General features: G+C 38.5%; 1 protein-coding gene across 2 annotated transcripts; it reads right to left on the bottom strand.

Annotated features, from left to right (window-relative positions):
• Window positions 1-203: 203 nt before the first annotated feature.
• On the bottom strand, window positions 204-18,253 carry LDAF1 (lipid droplet assembly factor 1). Of its 2 annotated transcripts, none has more exons than XM_074280987.1 (5): window positions 18,023-18,253; window positions 10,477-10,661; window positions 7,195-7,363; window positions 5,738-5,876; window positions 204-1,109 (listed from the first exon to the last, which is right to left on the bottom strand). In XM_074280987.1, the coding sequence occupies exons 2-5, from the start codon at window positions 10,570-10,572 to the stop codon at window positions 1,031-1,033; spliced, it is 483 nt and encodes a 160-aa protein (XP_074137088.1). In that variant the 5' UTR covers window positions 10,573-10,661; window positions 18,023-18,253; the 3' UTR covers window positions 204-1,030. The 2 variants fall into 2 exon arrangements, with proteins under 2 accessions (XP_074137088.1, XP_074137087.1); XM_074280986.1 differs by lacking the exon at window positions 18,023-18,253 and adding an exon at window positions 12,565-13,240.
• Window positions 18,254-18,916: the final 663 nt, after the last annotated feature.

The raw sequence follows: 18,916 nt of genomic DNA, 5'->3' as shown, positions 1-18,916 counted from the left end.
TCCCCCCCAACCCATGCATGCATGGGTGTGTGTGTGTTTATATATAAATGAGCTGGAGCTCATGAAGTGACTTCAATATTATTAAATTAATTAAAGTAGTGTAACCAATAAAGACTGATCAACTACTCTGAAATGCAGACTATTTAATTCTATGGAGACATTGGCTAGCACCCAAGCTACTAAGAAAAGATTAAAAGTCAAAGTAAATAAATAGAATTTAGTTTAATAGTGTAACATGGCAAATAATGCATTACCACAGGAACAAAAGTGCTAATGTAAGTCCTTTTACATACATTTTTCAGGAAACAGACTAATAGAGCAAACTCTTTAAACAATATCCCACCCCAAAAAATGCACAAATACTTTTTTTAAACCATTAAAAAAGATTAACAGTACATACTTGGAGTGTATTCCTTATAGTCAAATATCTTTAACAATAAATTCCAATAAGATAATTTCAGTCTTGAACAAGTGGCTGCTAAAGTACCTCAATATTATTATTCTGATAAAAGCAATTAAGGCTTAAAGTGTTTTTCTCTTCATCCCCAGACTCCAAATGGAAGAAGACACAATAAGTAGTCAATATGCTTTGAATAAAGTCCCACATCTTTACAAGTCAGGCCTCTAGGAATATGTCTTAAGGCTTAGATTTGGGATTTTTCAAAATACTAGCAGCCTCCCTGTCTGGGAGATTTATTTATTTATTTAATTTTTTACTTTGGAAAAATGATGGGGAAAAGGAGGGTATTGTGTCATTTTCAAGACTTGCTGGTACTGCTCTTGTGGGTGGCCCCTTGATAAAGCCTTCCTGACTGTAGGTGTATCAACAACATGAAGGGACCATGCAAATCCGCCAGCATCCTGTTGTCCCAGAGATCCTTCAACAATCAACCCTGAAAATACTAAAGAATATTTCTATGGTAGTGACCACCTACTAATCCTATTAGTTCTGCACCCTGAAAAAAAGCCATAATCCAATGTTGTAAACACACAATATGACCCCTAAAGCCTTTAAAATAAAGTCTTGGTTTCAGTCATGTCTTGTAGAGTCAGGATTTTGGACGGTCACTGGGCACTTGTTTCCAAGGATTTGCTGATGCTTTAGTGTGCTGCAAAATAAGAAGTGAAGAGTCAGTTCTCAGACTTTGTTAGTGTGCACATAACTACTTCTCTCTTTTACCACTCCTAGCTACTACACACCTGTTGGGCCCATTTTAGAGGTAGCTAAGTGGAACAATAACGCTAGCATTAGATCTGGAGTCAATTAGACCTGAGTTCAAATTCAATCTCAGAGACTCAATTGCTGTGTGACTCTGAACAAGTCACTTACCTCAATTTTCCTTATCTATAAAATGAGAATAATTATAGTACCTACCTCCCAGGATTGTTGTAAGACCAAATATTTATAAAGTACTTTGCAAATCTTGAAGTACTATATAAATATTAACCATTAAGATTATGATTACTACTATTACAGATAAGAAAATAAAGAACCTAGGGTGGATCAAATGAACTGCTTAAACTACATAATGAATTAGTATTAGGGACAAGTGTAGAGAGCAGTGTTCCTAGTTCTTCAGTATGGAGTGTATATTATTTAGTCTTTGTATCTTGCCATTCTGACTAGTAAAAAAATAATTATAACAACAAGGTTACATGAATACAATACAAGGTTACATATTTTATTCCTATAGTATCTTCACAATTTTAAAGATACAATGTTTCTCTTCTATATAGATATAATCATATCTAAATTATATTGATATAAAGGTAAACTTTTAATGAATTATTGAAGTAGTATAGTAGGACAGCTAGGTGGGACCTTGGGTCAGGAAGAGCTATTTTCCTGAGTTCAAATTTGGCTTCAGACACTTACTAGCTAAGTGATTGTGGCAATTCATCTAACTTGTCTACCTCATTTTTCTACCTGTAAAATGGGAATAATAATAGCACCTACTTGCCAAAGTGGTTGTGAGGATAAAATGATATGATTACAAATTGCTTAGTATAATACCTGGCACACAGAAGCAATATATAAATGTTAGCTATTATTACTATTGTTATAATATAGATTAAGCCAAGTATTGTGCTAAGCACTAGATTATTCAGTGTTGGCAAGCTACTTGTTACAAAGATGTTACTACAAAATGCATTCTAGCTTATGAGTGAAGTACCCCTAAATTTGTATAACAGTTAAACTCCCCAAAACTTCAGCCTCAAATGAGGGTATTTTGGCCTAATGTAGCTAGACTGGAGAACAGAAAATTGGGCTGTATTTCTATAGCACTCCATGAATCTCTTCCATGTCTAAGAATAGTATACTTGCCCCAAAGCCTCAAAGACCACCTACTTGGCTGAAAGAAACCAGTGCAATCTCACCTCCAATTTCACGAACTTTCTATAGAGCAATAAATGATAGAGAAGGGGGGTGATGAGGACAGAGGAGATCTTAAGATTTCTTTACTTTTTCATTGCCTGCTGGTGAGTAAGACGTCCCTAAGAGTAGGAGTTGTCAGAAATCTCTAAAGACTAGAATCTGGTGGGAGCAGGGAAGGAAGATGACCTGAGCAATGAAGGTGGGTTGGAGAGTGTAATGTTCTGTTGTCTCCAGAGACTGCCCATCGCTCTCTGGGAGGAGATCTGCTGTCTCAACTATCTCTTGACTGCAAACTCTGACCTAGAGTAGAGACTTCTCAACTTGCTCAATGTTGCTTCTTTTATCCTCCCAGAGAATGGGTGTGGAATAACTCAGGAGCTTCTGGGAAAAAATACTTCAACCAATGAACTTGCTCATCCTAAACATGTAACCTCCTCCCCAGGAGTTCACAGGGGTAAAACTCCCCTAAAGGCCCGAACTAGAGAATTGTTAAGTACCAACTTAGCACCTAGTAAAAACCTAATACCTCATTATCTCATTAGCACTTAGTAAGAACCTAACAGGAGAGGAAGGCTTTTGCTCTTTTTTTACTTTTTTTTTTTTTTTTTCAATTAACAAGCATTGATTTTCTCTCCTTCCCATCTTCTACCTTCTTTGCCTCCCCAAATAAAAGAAAACAAAACAGAACAAAAATGTAAACTTTCTATTATTTGAGCCTTTAGAGTTAGGAATTAATAATTTCAGGTTTTCTTCAACAATCCTGTGAGGTAGGTAATACAAGTATTATTCTAATTTACAGAAAAAGAGGTTTTGTTTTGTCTATAATCACACAGTGGATTTGAACCAGTTTCTTGTTTCTGATGCTCTTTGAACCTCTTTACCATTATCTGCTGCACCATTATCCTGGGACATAAAATGATTGTTATGTATGCATATATATGTGTGTATACAAACATGTAATATATATATGTATGTGCATATACATATGTAATTCATATGTGTATACAGACAGACATACCTCTTTTTATTGTGTTTTGCTTTACTGCATTTTATAGATATTGCATTTTTTGTAAATTGAAGGTTTGTGGCAACCCCACATAGAGCAAATCTATCAGCACCATTTTTCATGTACTTATGTAGGGCTTGGTAATTCTCACAATATTTCAAGCTTTGGCACCATGAATCATAACTGTATAAAATAGCGAACTTGATAAATGTGTGTTCTGTCTGCTTCACTGACTCAGTATTCCCCTTTTTCCTGTTTCCTTAGGCCTCCCTATTCCCTAAGACATAACAGTATTGAAATTAGACCAAACAAAAACCTATAATGGCTATTAAATGTTCAAAGGAAAGGAAGAGTCAATCAATGCAGCAAACTTCTTTGGTGCCTTATTTTAAGAAATGGCCAAATTCACCTCACCTTTCATCTGATCAATCAATAGTCATCAACATCAAGGTAAAACCTTCTACCAGCAAAAAGATCACAGCCCACTGAAGGCTGAGATGATGGTTAGCATTTTTTTTTTTTAAGCAATAAAGTATTTTTAAAAATTAAGGTACATACATTGTTTTTTAGACATAGTACTATTATGTACTTATTAAGAGTATATAAACATCACTTTTACATGTACCAGAAAACCAAAAATTGCAAAAAATGCTTTATTGTGATAGTCACTTTATTGTGATGGTCTAGAACCAAATCCATAAATATATCAAAGGTATGTCTGTAATAGAGAACTGTCCAATGAAGTCTCAGTCCTTGACAAGGAATGGAGGGGGTCTTCAGAGACCACATAGGTGTTCTATGACTGTTTCTGGTTGGTTAGCCATGTTGTAAAGAAATGTTCTTTTGATTGGCTGCAGAACCAGAACTGGTATGCATTCAAAAGGTACCAGCCTTGTAAGGGGAGGTCACATACTCCTTTAAGTCCTGTTGTTGGGGAAGATGCAAGCTGCTGCAGCACTAGAGTCTAGCAGTTTCTAGTAAAAAGTAGGGTTATAAAGCCAATTAGGTGCCCACACTACGTACTAATATGTGGGGGCTAGGGAGGCAGTAGGGGATGGGGGAGGGAAGATGGAATTGGATTGGAAGCAAAAGATGTCAAACTTTTCAGACCCAGGAGGGGCCCCTTCATTTTCAGAATGAAATTGAGTGAAATATCAATACTAAGATTCAAGGGGAGTGTAGAGGGAAAGGCACTAATCAACCAAAGTAAACCGCTTATTTTGTACAGAGCAACAGAGAACTACTATACATATCTGAGTGGGGAGAAGATATCATGGCAATCTTCCATAAGATTGCTTCCAGGTTCCTGTCTTCCCACCCAGGCCAACATGTAGCCTTAAGTGAACTTGAAGACCCCTTTGAGGACCGTTAGATGGTACAACTGAATGCCAAGCCTGGAATCAAGGAGCCCTGAGTGGCAGCTAGGTGGCGCAGTGGATAGAGCACCAGCCCTGAAGTCAAGAGGACCCAAGTTCAAATCTAGCCTCAGACATTTAACACTTCCTAGCTGTGTGACCCTGGGCAAGTCACTTAATCCCAATTACCTCAGCTAAGGGAAGAAAAAAAAGAAAGGAGATCTGAGATCAAATTTAGTCTCAGGGATTAACTTGCTGTTTGAACTGGGCAAGTAACAACTGCTGCCTGACTCAGTTTCCTCATACCTTCCCTATTCACTTCTGTCCTTTGGAATCCCTGCTTTCTTTCAGCATTTAAATCAAATGCCACCTTCTACCCTGAGGCCTTTCCTGATCTCCCCACAACCCTAGCTGCTAGTGCCCCTCCATGAAAAGTTTCTTTTTATTTCATAAATTTTTATATGAGCACATGTTATTTCCCTAAGCACCCAAGGCAGGAAATTTCATTTTTGTCTTCACATTTCTATTGCCTAACACAGAATGCAGAACATAACAGGTGCCTAATAAATGACTGTTGACTAATTATAAAACTAATGGGTTTTATATTCAGAGATAGAATGGGCCTTAGGAAGAACTCTTATACATGATCTATCCACATAAGTATGGAAGTGATCCAACTGATATTATAACTCCTCCTGAGCTTGATACATGGCATAAGATGGGAATTCTTAACCATTTTTATTTCATGGACCCCTTGGGGAGTCTAAAGAAGCCAATGAACCCCTTTTCAGAATAATGTTTCTCAATATATAAAATAAAATACAAAAAATCCCAAAGGAAACCAATTATTTTAAAATCCAGTTATCCAATTTTTTTTTTCTTAAAAGTTCACAGACATAAGGTTAAACACTCCTGATCTGAAGAGTAATCAGAAGTTGTTATACATATTTTTAGAAAAATCTTCAACTAAGGAAGTTACATTCTTAAGTTAATATTTACCTGAAAGAGAACCAATAGTTGGTGAGGCTTGAGAGCACCACGTAGCACACACTGAGTGTTCCAGATATGGCTAGGGACACGAAACCTAAGCCACACAGTACACAGAGCAAGGTGAGGCCGCCCACAGATATAACGAATCCTGGAGAGAGGAGAATGCCCGTTATAAAAAGACCCAAGCAATGAGGGGAAGATTAAAAAAAATAAATAAAAGGGGATTTTGATTTTAACCAGAAGCACTTGGTCTGAGAGATTTCATTAGAATAGACATAATATTGCATATAATAAGTGCTCAATAAATGCTATTCAACTGAAAGCCATTTAACCTTGCCAACACAATTCCTCTTTTGTAAAAGTGAGGCTGTTGGGCTAGACTTCTCTGGCTTCCTTTAAGTTTCAACTAAAACTCCATCTTTTACAGGAACTCTTTCCCATACCTTCTTTGGGGGTGAAAAAGAATAGGGTTTAGGTGACTAATCCAAGATCATACAGCTAGTATCTGAGACTGGATTTGAACTCCTCCTGACTCCAGGGACAGTGCTCTCTTCACTACCGGTTCATTATCAGTCTCTCATTCCCTCTTTATTCTAGTTCCCTCCTCTTGTTAATTATTTCCTTTTTATGCTGCATATAGTTAGTTTTGTATATCTCTGAAGGGAATAGTCTTATCTATTAGATAGTAAGTTCCTTGAGGGCAAAAACTATCTTTTGTCTGTTTTTGCATCCCCCAAGTTTAGCACAGCCTGGAACAGAGTAGGTACTTCTTGTTTTGTCTGGTTTTAGAAGAGGACCATGACATCAGAAAGATGATGCTATGACATGCAAGTGAGTTAGATTTAAGTGAGGGAGGCCTGTGCTTCACTTTCCACCCCACAGTAATCAGGGTCTAGTGACTAGATATAGATTGAGACATTTGAAAATGGCCCTAGATGCAATGGGAGACCTTGTCCTTTTCAATCGAAGATCTTCAACAGATCTCAGTTTGGACTGAGGCTGCATCCACTCAGTGATTAAGGCTAAGTAGCAATTGAAGCAAAGATTCTAGCTATATACTTCCCTCTTCTTGATATTAAAAGATCTGGAATAATGAGAGAAGGAAAATATGGAAAAGATCTGAGAATTAACACAGTGAATGGCCATTTAGCTGTTGTAAGCTACTAGTTAGACCTCCTTACCATCCAAAACCAAACTACTTTTTTTAACTGTGGGCAGACTGAATTTATCTTGAAGGGTTTTTTTTTTTTCCTTCAGCTCTAAATCTTTAACTTACAAACAACACAAAGAGAGGTGTATACAGGAGAAATGGTTATAGCTTGCTATCATCGTAGAATTTGATAGTTAAGTTCATCCACAGCACAGGGTACACCTCAATAGTCAGCACTTAATATTGATTGATTGATAAGTGAGCTACATTTAAGATCCTATGACTAATCCATTTTATGAAAAGAAATATGAAATACCTTCCACTAATATAACTCCAACACAGGCTGCCAGAGACATCAAGACCACAAGCAGCAGGAAGAATCCAACAGGAATGGAAGATACCATAATGAACATCAGCAAGGTTAAGGCAACAAAGGGATGTTTATCTAGGTATTGACCAACTGGAGAATTCATAAAGGCAATCACCTGTGAACAAAGGGAACAGAGAATTACTACATAGGTCAGACAGCATTGTAACCACTTTGACGAACTTTTCTCTTAGTCTTGACATGACTCTAGTCTAGGTCAAGTAATCAAAGAGGTTTGGATAGTCAAGTCAACCTAATTGTGATTGTGAAATGTCCTGATGGATGTGATAAAGCCATAGAGATAATCTTAAGTTTAGGCCAATGAAAGGGTCTGGGATTTTCTGAAATAGTTTGGTGTAATCTGAATCTGATTTTTGTCTCCTTAAATTGAAATGTGAGCCTCTTGAGAACAGGGTTTGTTTCATTTTTTCAACTTTCATCCTCTGCTTAGTCCAGTGCTTGACATAAATAAGAGTTTAAATGCCTTTTTATTCATCCATTTATTCATCAATTATTCAGTACAACTTGACACAGATGGTCTCTAAGGTCCCTTTAAACTCAGCAATGCCATGATTCAGCTATGAAGGGTTTTCCTTTCCATATAGTGCCAAACTTGCAATTTGGTAGCCTATCTTGAAATACAGTTAAGTCCTCTGAAGCTATGACACAAATCTAATTCAAGGAGATTGATTAAATATATGATAAAACCTGGGACATTTTTTAAGGTTACCTTTCCTCTCTAACCCCACTCCTTTAGACATTTAATACTCTAATATCTGACTGCAGCATCTTACTTTAGTATCCCATTTCTGGACAGTGTTCCATGCTCCAATTTTTTCTCAACTTCCTCCCCTTCATTAAAGTGGTGATAACTGGCTAATGTGATAATCCTACCTTTTACAGGAAACTTTGCGAGTCTCCTCCTATTTTCCCCACAGCTAATGCTTCCTTTCAGAGATAAATCTAATCTACTCTCTAGATATTTTGCCTGTACATAGAGCAGTGGGGTTTTTTTGTCTTCTTTATTGCATGTGAACTCCCTGAGGACAAGAATTATGCTTTGCCTTATTTGGTATATCCAAAGCCACACAGTGAAATGTCTCTTACATAACAATAAAGGTTTGTTAATTGATTTGTTTAAGTGCTTTTTCAGTGTCCAACTCTTCATGACACAATTTGGAATTTTCTTGGCAAAAATACTACTTCATCCCCAACTCATTTTACAGATGAAAAAACTGAGGCAAACATGGCCAAGTGGTTTGTCCAGAGTCACTCAGCTAGTATTTGAAGCCAAATTTAAACTCAGGAAGACGAGCCTTCATGATTCCAGGAAAAGAGGTCATTCTTTGACCTCTTTTTCTACCTAGTTTTAATCACTAAATGTGTGAGGCTTCATCAAACTGAGACCTATTAAAGACCTTAACTTAAATAGGCCAAGCTTCCCCACTGTATCCAGGGCCATCTCCTGAACTAAATCTGGCCAAGGGACCAAGTGGCTCTGGAGGGGAAAATGGGGCAAGTGACCTTGCCCGGCTTCCCTCACTTCAATCCAGTTCACTTACATGTCATGGTATCTTCTCCCTGATATCACGGTCCTTTTCAAGAACAAAGGACAAACAACAATAACTTTCTGCCCATTGAATGACCTACAGATTGGCATATAAAAGATAACTGTTCTAGGTAGAACTTCTTTGTTTCTGTGGGGATCTGCTAGAAACACAGCATTAAAACAAGAGTAAATCTGATGGACATTTCAAGTATGGTAAAAGTCGGTGGAGAAGATCGTGGGGGAGGAGCAGGCTTTATGGCAACTTTCAAAAATTACACCATATAATGCACTCTTTCTACATGTGTGGTCAATCTTGCTTACTATAGTAATCCAGCTCACAGAGGAAAGGGGAGCTCTGTAATTCTTCTTAGATGGACAACATTTGCTTAGAAATCTCTCCTTGCATCCCCGAATTTAATATTGGTTCAAGAGCTTCAATAGTCAAGATAATCAGAGTAGAGAAGGATCTTTTTATAGGAGGTAGTTAATAGGTCTGCAAAAGTTGATTGGCCAGGTGAGAATCCCAGATCTTGAATTTGGTTGTGTCTACTTCCAAATACCTTTAAAGTACTTTTCTAGGATAACACTTTTGAAGAGGCCATTCCCTAAATCAGGACCAGCAGGGAAATAGTTGGCAAGTAGTATTGCTTAAATGATTTAAAGTGATTTACACTGAAACCAGACAGTCTACATTGTGATCAACGACAAAAATAGAAATATATAAGATTCAGGATTTGAGCATCTATTAACTGATGACTTGTCAAAATGTTAAGCATATATCTCAGGGCTACTTGGGGGTGAGAAAATGATTAAGAAACCAGGATGATTAATAATGTATCTAATATTACATCCCCTAACTATATTTTCCAAGCTAATATATGTCAATTGTTATATAAAACAATAGGGACTATAAAGATGCAAATGAAGTGAAAGCTGTTATCTTTTCTGCACTTCAGAGAGATTTACAAAACCCTAAAAACTATCCTTGGAAGAGAAATTGTTTCTAGATGTTTAGGAACCATCAGAACACCATCAGACCTTACTTGCATATCAGAGTTCTCTTACCCTCTACTCTAGATCAGATCCCTTCTGGGTTCTAAGATCAACTTTCTATTCATTATACTGTTTCCACTATCTCTCCATTAAATTGATAGAGAACAGTGAACAGATGTTAATCATACAACCAGACTAGAGTTTCTAATAGCTCTGGCCCTTCATTTGAAAAATCTTCACAAAGACCTACCCTATAATATAAGAAAAAAATTTACAAATCACATAGTTTAAGGAAAGAAAATTAGATTTGAAATAAGAGAACTTGAATTCAAATCTGATCCTAAATATGTTGCTTCTTTGAGATTAAATTTCTTCACTTGTAAAGTGATGGGGTTGGATTGACTTGGTAGTTCCCATTTAGCAGTTTGCAAACTCATTACTTGTTTGAGTCTATGGTCCAACAAGTTCATATTTTTCAATACCTCCTAACGCAGTGAATAACTAAAGAGTAGCATATTAAATTACCCTGGGGAAGTTTATAACACATTTTTATTGTTGAAACAACACAGAATAAAAAAAGAGAACCAGTATTTTAAATGATTTATAAAGGTTCCTTACAGCTCTAAAACCCATGATAAATAAAAGGATATATTTTGGCACTGGGCAGCCAATAGATGAATCATACTCACCTTAGAGTTGCTCTGGATGGAATTGATCAATGAAACTAGCTTCCTCTGTAGCTCCTGCAAATCTTTGGATGTACTAGAGGTCTCCATTTTCACCATCTTGCTTACTTCCCTGTTCAAGCTTTCTCACTGAGGTGGTAAACAGAATAAACCAACTCTGTATTTCACATGTCTCTGTTTATTTCTTGCTGTAAGTAAGGTAAGAAAGGTAATTTTTAATTAAGGGTCTCCAACAAATCAGATCAAAGTACTGTAGCTGCTGGAGCATAATTTTTTTAAAGTCCTGCTTTCCTCCATCAAAGACCCAACAATTTCCATTGATGCTAATCTCACCCTTTCTAGTCTTTCCCCATTATTTATTATACATACTTCGTATTTGAGTACTAGATTCATATTGTCCTGAATTTTAATTACTTTATGCACCCAATTTTTTCAAAGTCTCTAAAAACTGACTGTACCCACAGCACTATGCTAACCTCATAGTAGATGTTCAAAACATTCCCATTAAGAATGAAATGGACTTCAAACATGAATGATATAAATGATATAAAGGTGAACTGAGCCTACATCCATGGTCATCCTCTTTCTCTCCTATCTCCAAGTGACCCACTTAGTTTGTAATATCAACCTGAAAAGGATCTTATCTCAAGTCCTGTTGTACTGGAGCAGTTCCCAAGCTTATTCAAGATTTATTATCTTTTATATACTTAAAAGCGTTCACTACAAATTTCATACAGTAATCAAATTGTACAATGAATCAATGATTCTCTTCAATATTAAATAAAATACGTCCATTATTGTTTTAAACTGTAAATTTCTAAAAGGAAAGCTTGCTCACATATTGCCAGTATCATATTTATTTATAAACACTATCAACAAGATGAAAATGGGAGCAGTGAAAAATAAAAACGTTCATTTTTTTTCTTTTTATCCCCCTGTGCCCTATATCAAAAGACCAAATTTGGTAGTGGTTGCATCTAACATTACAAAGTATGTTTTTAAGAGATACTGGTCAACAAGTATTTATTGAATTCCTGTCATATAAACTGTATTTTTATAAATCAAATCATACTTCATATGTAATAGGAACATTTGGTACAATAATATTACAATAAAGCAAAAAATCATTTTATTAAGCAAATGATCTCTTCTAATTAAACTTATGCATCAAGTCTAGATTTTCAACTCAGGTTTGCTTAAAACAATTTCCCAGCAATAGCTCCAGGTTTCAGGGCATTGTGTTGATTATTTGTCTCATTTCTGTTCTAGGCAGCTTTGTCCTGCCCAGACCACTTATTTAGGATTTGAGAAACTGTAAAGATTACATCAACAAAGCTTTCCTCTCTCGTCACCAAATGTGTGAAGTACCTTATATAGGATTATAAAGGAAACTAATAATGCTACAGTTTCGTATGTTTATGTATTATAATTACAGATATGTACTGCCACATGTTTATATGAGCATATTTTACATACAAGTATATTTAAATATGTTTAAAATTTCAGAACGCCAGGTTAAGAAGGCCTGGCTGGACCATTTCATGCAAAAGGAAGGAATAGATCCCAACAGCTCCCACAGACAACAGCCTAACCACCGTTAAGTTAAGAGTTCAGGGAGGGAAGCCAACATCTTACTCTCATTCCCTCTTGAATCCCAAAGTCAATACTGCCTCAGTCTACCCTTCTCCGGGGGCCAAACTGTCACCCCAACAACATTCTAATCTAGAGCTCAAAGCTGCGGCGGCTGAACTGGGACGGGGTGAGAATGGGAACTTTCCAATGAAGAAGAACCAGAGCCCCTGTTATACCTCTCCCTTATTACGGCCTCAAATACTAATGTTTCCGCTTCCCCAAACCTCAGACCCAGCTCAGGACCCCTTGGTTCCCAAAAGGCTCCGAAAGTCAGGGAGCAGGAAGATTCTAGGTTCCCCATAGGGCTACAAAGAGAGAGAAGGAATTAAGGGAAGGTGTGTTTTGTTTTTTTGTTGGGGGAGAGAGAGGGGAGGGAAGAGGAGGGTGAGGGGAGTTGGAGGCACCGAGTGCTTCCCAGTTCCTCGGGCTCCCCCCCTTCCCAGCTCCAGGGACTCTCACCTGCTCTAGACTTCCTCCGCAGCCGCAGCCGTTCCAGACCCCGCTGCCCACCCGCGTTGACCAGCGGAGCAGAGAGGCGAAGGCCCCCGGCAGCGCGCGGGCGGAGGCTGGAGACTAGTGAAGGAAGTGGAGAAGACCGAGCCAAAGCAATTGCACGTAGGGGGCGGGAGCTTGGTGACAGTCGGCCTCAGCTTCTCTAGGGTCCCTTCCCCGCCCAATCCGCCTCCTACAGCCAGCACCGCCCCTTCTCTCGCGGATCTCCCAGAGCCTGGCGAAAGGAACTCCACCCGAGCGGAGGCTTGGAGTAGCAGTGGGCAGTTGGGGCCTGGGCGCACTGTGGCTGAGAGCGCAAGCAGCCCGCGATACCGGCGGAGCTGCGGTGCTGGAACTGTCCGGAGAGATACAGCCCCGCTGCCCACCGGGGAGGATGGCCGGGGGTCCGTGCGGGTTTCCGCTTGGTCTTTATGCACGGGGCAGTCCCTTTCTGTCCCCTCCCTGCCGGGCTTCTATCAGAAACCGGAGTACTGAAAACTTCCTTACATCTTACGAGTAGTTCATGTTTTCTTATGAGAGGCCGGAGGAGGAGCCGAAAGAAATTCATCTCAAATGGGAGAAATGTGAGCCTTGATGCTCCTCCCCATGTCGTGTGTGTGTGTGTGTGTGTGTGTGTGTGTGTGCACGCGCGCGCGCGCTCCGCCTAGTCAAAGTCAAGAAGCGATTATTAAAATTTATTAAGGGCCTACACCGTGCCAGATATGGCTGAACTCAGGGGATGCAAAGAAAGGTAAAAAGACGGGCCCTGCTTTTCCGGACGCACTGTATAACGGGGAAGATAAGTAGGTACAAACAAGATAAAGACTAAATAAATTGGAGATAATCTCAGAGAGAAGGCACTAAGATTAAGAAGGATTGGAGGAGGCTTCTTAAAGAAAGCGGGATTTGAGGTGAGTTGAAGGAAAGCTAGGTAGCAGAAGTGAGTAGGTGAACGTAACAGGGGAGAAAGCGCTCGGTCTGAAGACTGGTCAATCATTGAGCAACAACAAAGAGGCCAGTGCTACTGAATTACAGAGAGTTAAAAGTGCAGAGCGGGTGAGAAGATTAAAAGGATTAAAAACGGGCCAAACCTGAAAGACAGCCCTGGGTAGGAGATGGCTGTGACTTCGAGAGTCCAGTGTCTTGCCCCTGTTCCCAGAGAGCATGGGTATGGGAGAGGGGATTTGAACCTTAGTCCAGCACCCCACTATTTGACACCACTCTACTCCGGGTCCTTAACTGCTTCCGCTACATCTCCCGGCTTCTCTAGATGTGAGCAGATGAGTTCTGTGCGGTCTACTGAAAAATTCATTCATGGTTCGAACACTAATTTAAGAGCCAGGTGATCTCACCACTTATTAACCACGTGGCCTTGTTTTACCTCTCCCTTCTTAGAGCTCAAATACCGATGTTTCCTCTTTCCTAAACCTCAGACCTAGCTCAGAGTTCCTCTGCTATCAACTGACATACCAGGAGGGTGGGATTAGTCCCCATCTTTGGGGATGTATGATCAGGGAGGGGGAACATATTAGGTAGTAAAGGTAGTGGGAGTCCTCTACCCTCTCTGAATTTCAGTTTCTTCACCTCTGAAATGACATTCACAACTACCTCCCTCATACATATTGTCATGAGGACAATTGAGATTTTGAAAAGTGCCTTACAAACCTTATTTGATATTAGTGGTAATAGAATTTAAGTTATCTTTAAAGGGAAACCATTCTTTGTTAAAATTTCCCTCCCTTTGGTACTTCTGACTCTCCTGGACTTTGCCATTATAACCTTGACTTAGCTTTCTTACCCTGGAATTTTCCTCAGCCATTGGAGAGAATAGAGCTTCTTTTGATGGAGGGGGAGGAGAGTGAATTTGGGATGGAGATGGGTTTCTAAACTTGCTTACTAACCTAGACACCAATTTTTGCAAGAATGTATAATAAAATCTTTCCAGCATTCACCAGTGAACCAGTAAAGTTCTTGGGGTAATATATTTTGTTTCTTATAAGGGGATTCTTTTTTGGGGACCAGTTGGACAAGATGATTTCTGAGCTCCCTTAAAGACAGTGGTTTAACAACTGGCTCTCCAAAAAATAAAAAATGGTTTATAGGACTCATTTTTAAGTTTAATTCTAGCATTAACATTTTTCTCCATCATTTTCTTAAGCTTCAAATCAATAAAACAAAATGATCCCTGATATGTACCATTTGCTGATTTTTAAAGAGGTAAATGCTCCCATTAAAATTTTAACAATTTGCTCTCATATTGCTTTTGATTCCAGTACAACCATATTTCCAGCTTCAGATGTATGATTTTGCGATATATTAACAGTAAGTTTTGGCCCCTATTTCTGTAATCAGTGTATCCAGGTCTTTAGGACACTCGTAAGGCCTTTTCTGTTTTCACAAAAATTTAGGTAAGAGAAGTCAGGATGCAACATATCTTGGTCTTAGATAAATCTTAATTTCCCTCCTTTGGAGCTAACTCAGTGTAACCAGATTAGACTTCAAAACCTTAGTACTTTATTTACAATATACTTGTCAAATATGAGTCAACAAATAAGTGAGGTATGAGTAGATAAGATAATCATGTGTACTTTATAGCTTACTTTCTAAAGTGGGGGAAGGGAGAGAAGCAAAACTTTGAAGGGAGGAGAAAAAATACAGATTGATGCAGGTTGTGGCCCCTTTGAGAAACTAATCCTTTCAGATTGATTGATTCCTTTCTGATTGATTCCCAGCCCCTCCTAACTGATGCATTATCAATTCAAGAAGCTAGGACCTTTGATTCACAAATCCTGATCAAAAGCATCCTTTTGCAATTTTTTTTTTTCCTTTTTCTGAGGTTGGGGTTAAGTGACTTGCCCAGGGTCACACAGCTAAGAAGTGTTAAGTGTCTGAGACCAGATTTGAACTCAGGTCCTCCTGACTTCAGGGCTGGTGCTCTATCCACTGAGCCACCTAGCTGCCCCTAAAAGCACCCTTTTGAATGCCAATAGATATCCAGGCTCTCACAACCCCTATCTTCTGAGCCAACTTGGGCTGTCCCAGTCCCCATTCTAATGATCTGCTCAGGTTTCCCAACTTCTACCTAGCAAATTCTAGCCCTTGCTGAAACCCAGCCAGGAACCAACTTGGGACTCCACATAGGGCCCTTTAGCTAAATCTCTCCTCATAAAAGAGCCAAGCTGGAGTCTTTTCTTTGCAGAGGGTCTAAACATGCCAGCACCATGCCTGGCACCAAAGACTCTCTGCCCACTAGAATCCTATTTCTGGTACCCTTTTACCTCTACCTTCACCTTTTACTAATTAGACTTTAACTTTACTTCCAACTTTACTTTCAATCTAGGTTTTTAGGTCTGTAAATTCCTTTACAGGGGACTCTTGCACTGCCACTAGACCTCATTTAACTCCATATCCTTGCACCCTCCTCCCTAAAATGGAGACCCATCCCTCACATTTCACAGCCCTTCTCCCCCTCCATCAGAAGAAGCTCTACTCTCTCCAATGGCTGAGGAAATAGATTTAGCCTTTCAGCTAAGGTATACTCCAATCTCATGGGGTGTTCCTTTTTGAGTTCCAGAGAACTTGCCTTTTCATTATTAATTGCTAATTTCCTTGCTAACTATATGCTCTCCTAATTCTATTTCATATTTATCATTGTTGGTGTCTATTTTATCTCTTCATTTTGTCTGTAAACTTATTAAAAAATCTACCTTTTGCCAAAGAGAACTGGTATTGTGAATTGTTCACATGACTGAACCCCAACATTTGATGCCTACATCAATCTCAATATTTGGTGCGGAACCCTAAACATATTATTTGGGACTAGAAATTGCTCTCCAGAAGGAATTTATGACCAGAGGAGAACTAGAGATCATTATTGATCACAAAATAGAAGATTTTGATTACATCAAACTAAAAAGTTTCTGTACAAACAATACTAATGCAAACAAGATTAGAAGGGAAGTAACAAATTGGGAAAATATTTTTATAGTTAAAGGTTCTGATAAAGGTCTCATTTCCAAAATATATAGAGAACTGACCCTAATTTATAAGAAATCGAACCATTCTCCAATTGATATATGGTCAAAGGATATGAACAGACAATTCTAAGATGATGAAATTGAAACTATATGAAAGTGTTCCAAATCACTGTTGATCATAGAAATGCAAATTAAGACAACTCTGAGATACCACTACACACCTGTCAGATTGGCTAAGATGACAGGAACAAATAATGATGAATGTTGGAGGGGAGGTGGGAAAACTGGGACACTGATGCATTGTTGGTTGAGTTGTGAAAGAATCCAACCATTCTGGAGAGCAATTTAGAACTATGCCCCAAAAGTTATCAAGCTGTGCATGCCCTTCGATCCAGCATTGCTGCTATTGGGCTTATATCCCAAAGAAATACTGAGGAGGGGAAAGGGACCTGTATGTGCCAAAATGTTTGTGGCAGCCCTTTTCGTAGTGGCTAGAAACCGGAAGATGAATGGATGTCCATCAATTGGAGAATGGTTGGGTAAATTATGGTATATGAAGGTTATGGAATATTATTGCTCTGTAAGAAATGACCAGCAGGAGGAATACAGAGAGGCTTGGAGAGACTTACATCAACTGATGCTGAGTGAAATGAATAGAACCAGAAGATCACTATATACTTCAATGTTGTATGAAGATGTATTCTGATGGAAGTGGATATCTTCAACATAAAGAAGATCCAACTCACTTCCAGTTGATTAATGATGAACAGAAACAGCTACACCCAGAGAAAGAACACTGGGAAGTGAATGTAAATTGTTAACACTACTGTCTTTGATAAACCTACTGTTTCCCAAGATCTATTTCCTATATTTACCATTCCTGGTGTTTATTGTATCTCTTCATTTTGTCTGTAATCTCTTCTCCTAAATAGACTTACCTTTTGGTAAAGAGAATGGCCATTGTGAATTCTTCATGTCACTGAACCCCAACATTTGGTGCCTATATCAATCTCATCATTTGATGTTAAACCTCAAACACATCATTATGGAACTAAAACAGATGGCTGAGAAACTTTTTTACTGGTGGATGTATAAGAGAGATGGGAGCGAAGTCCTTGAATCTATCACCTCCACTTCTCCCTCCCACTCCAAGAAAATATCTTGAGTGTTGTCTCAGTAGTGAGATCAGTTTTGAGTTTTAGAATCCTTTGCTAAAATTTTATTGTTTCCATATCATCCCATCCTCATCCACTGTCACCTTCAAACTTTTAAAACCTGGTTTGAGTTCAGCCTATTCAAATCAATGCTCATAATTCCCTAATCCCTTTGCTTTTCTTCCTTAAAAGACTTTTACTATGAATTTTACACACCACAACAAAGTTACCTAAAATAAGAAAGTAAGATAAAATCAGGAAAATAATGTAAGAGAAGGGAGAGGTTATTCTTACCTTTCAACCCATTTGAGGAAAGCAAAGAATAGATGACAGATAATAATAATGTCTTCACTGCTGGTAATTCCTTTACAAAGTATGAACATCAGTCTGAATGAGACTTAAGAGAATAATGTGATTGGTTGAGCTAGCAAATTTCCTCTCTAAGGGCTTTAGAGAAGTGATGGGAATCTGACAAGGGAAACTGAGTCTGGAGATCTCCCCAAAAAATAACTTCCCACGTTACCTAGAAGCCAGCCCAACCCCACCTCTGTTAAATACCACTAATTTACCTTTCTATAGAGTTCAGCTGACACCACCCAAGTTTTCTATAGAGCTGAATTAAAGCTAAGTACCCCTACTTAACTTTCAATAGAACTGAATTCACTTTAAGAACCTCCACTTAAGCTCTGGACAACTTGAACCATCACTAATCAAACTTTCTATAGCCTTACTGAAGCCTATTCAAACTCAATAGCTCTGTATTGTCTCAAATCATATATATGAGGGTGGGAAGAATGGGCGGATGAGCAGAATGGACAGAACTCTAATTCCATCTGAGATCTCTTGATGATTTATAATAAACTTAAACTTCTAATTTTACTTATAATTTAGTAAATTCTTTTACTTCATCCGCACCTTGTCTCATCAAAAGCCTGCACATCCCCAACAGAAGCACTGGGATATTTAAGGGAGTTTATCAGTTCATGTTTGGGACAGTTAGGTGATACAATGAATAATATAGTCAGAAGGACTGACTTCAAATATGACCTTAGACGTTTTATTAGCTGTGTGACTCTGGGCAAGTCACTTCATTCTGTTTAACTCAGTTCCTCCTCTGTAAAATGAATTGGAGAAGAAAATGGTAAACCACTCCAGTATTCACTATGTAGTATATTATATCCTAGAAAA

This window comes from Sminthopsis crassicaudata, chromosome 1, assembly GCF_048593235.1.
Source record: "Sminthopsis crassicaudata isolate SCR6 chromosome 1, ASM4859323v1, whole genome shotgun sequence".
In the NCBI taxonomy this organism is placed as follows: Eukaryota; Metazoa; Chordata; class Mammalia; order Dasyuromorphia; family Dasyuridae; genus Sminthopsis; species Sminthopsis crassicaudata.
Note: the sequence above shows the minus strand (reverse complement) of the source record. Positions and strands in the feature narration are given on the sequence as shown.

Excerpts from the sequence above, each read along its gene's own strand:
- LDAF1 (XM_074280987.1), bottom strand. The coding sequence starts at position 10,572 with ATGGTGAAAATGGAGACCTCTAGTACATCCAAAGATTTGCAGGAGCTA. Across the intron at positions 7,364-10,476 it reads CCATCCAGAGCAACTCTAAG|GTGATTGCCTTTATGAATTC; the intron begins GTGAGTATGATT and ends CTTTGTTCACAG. Across the intron at positions 1,110-5,737 it reads AACTATTGGTTCTCTTTCAG|CACACTAAAGCATCAGCAAA; the intron begins GTAAATATTAAC and ends CTTATTTTGCAG.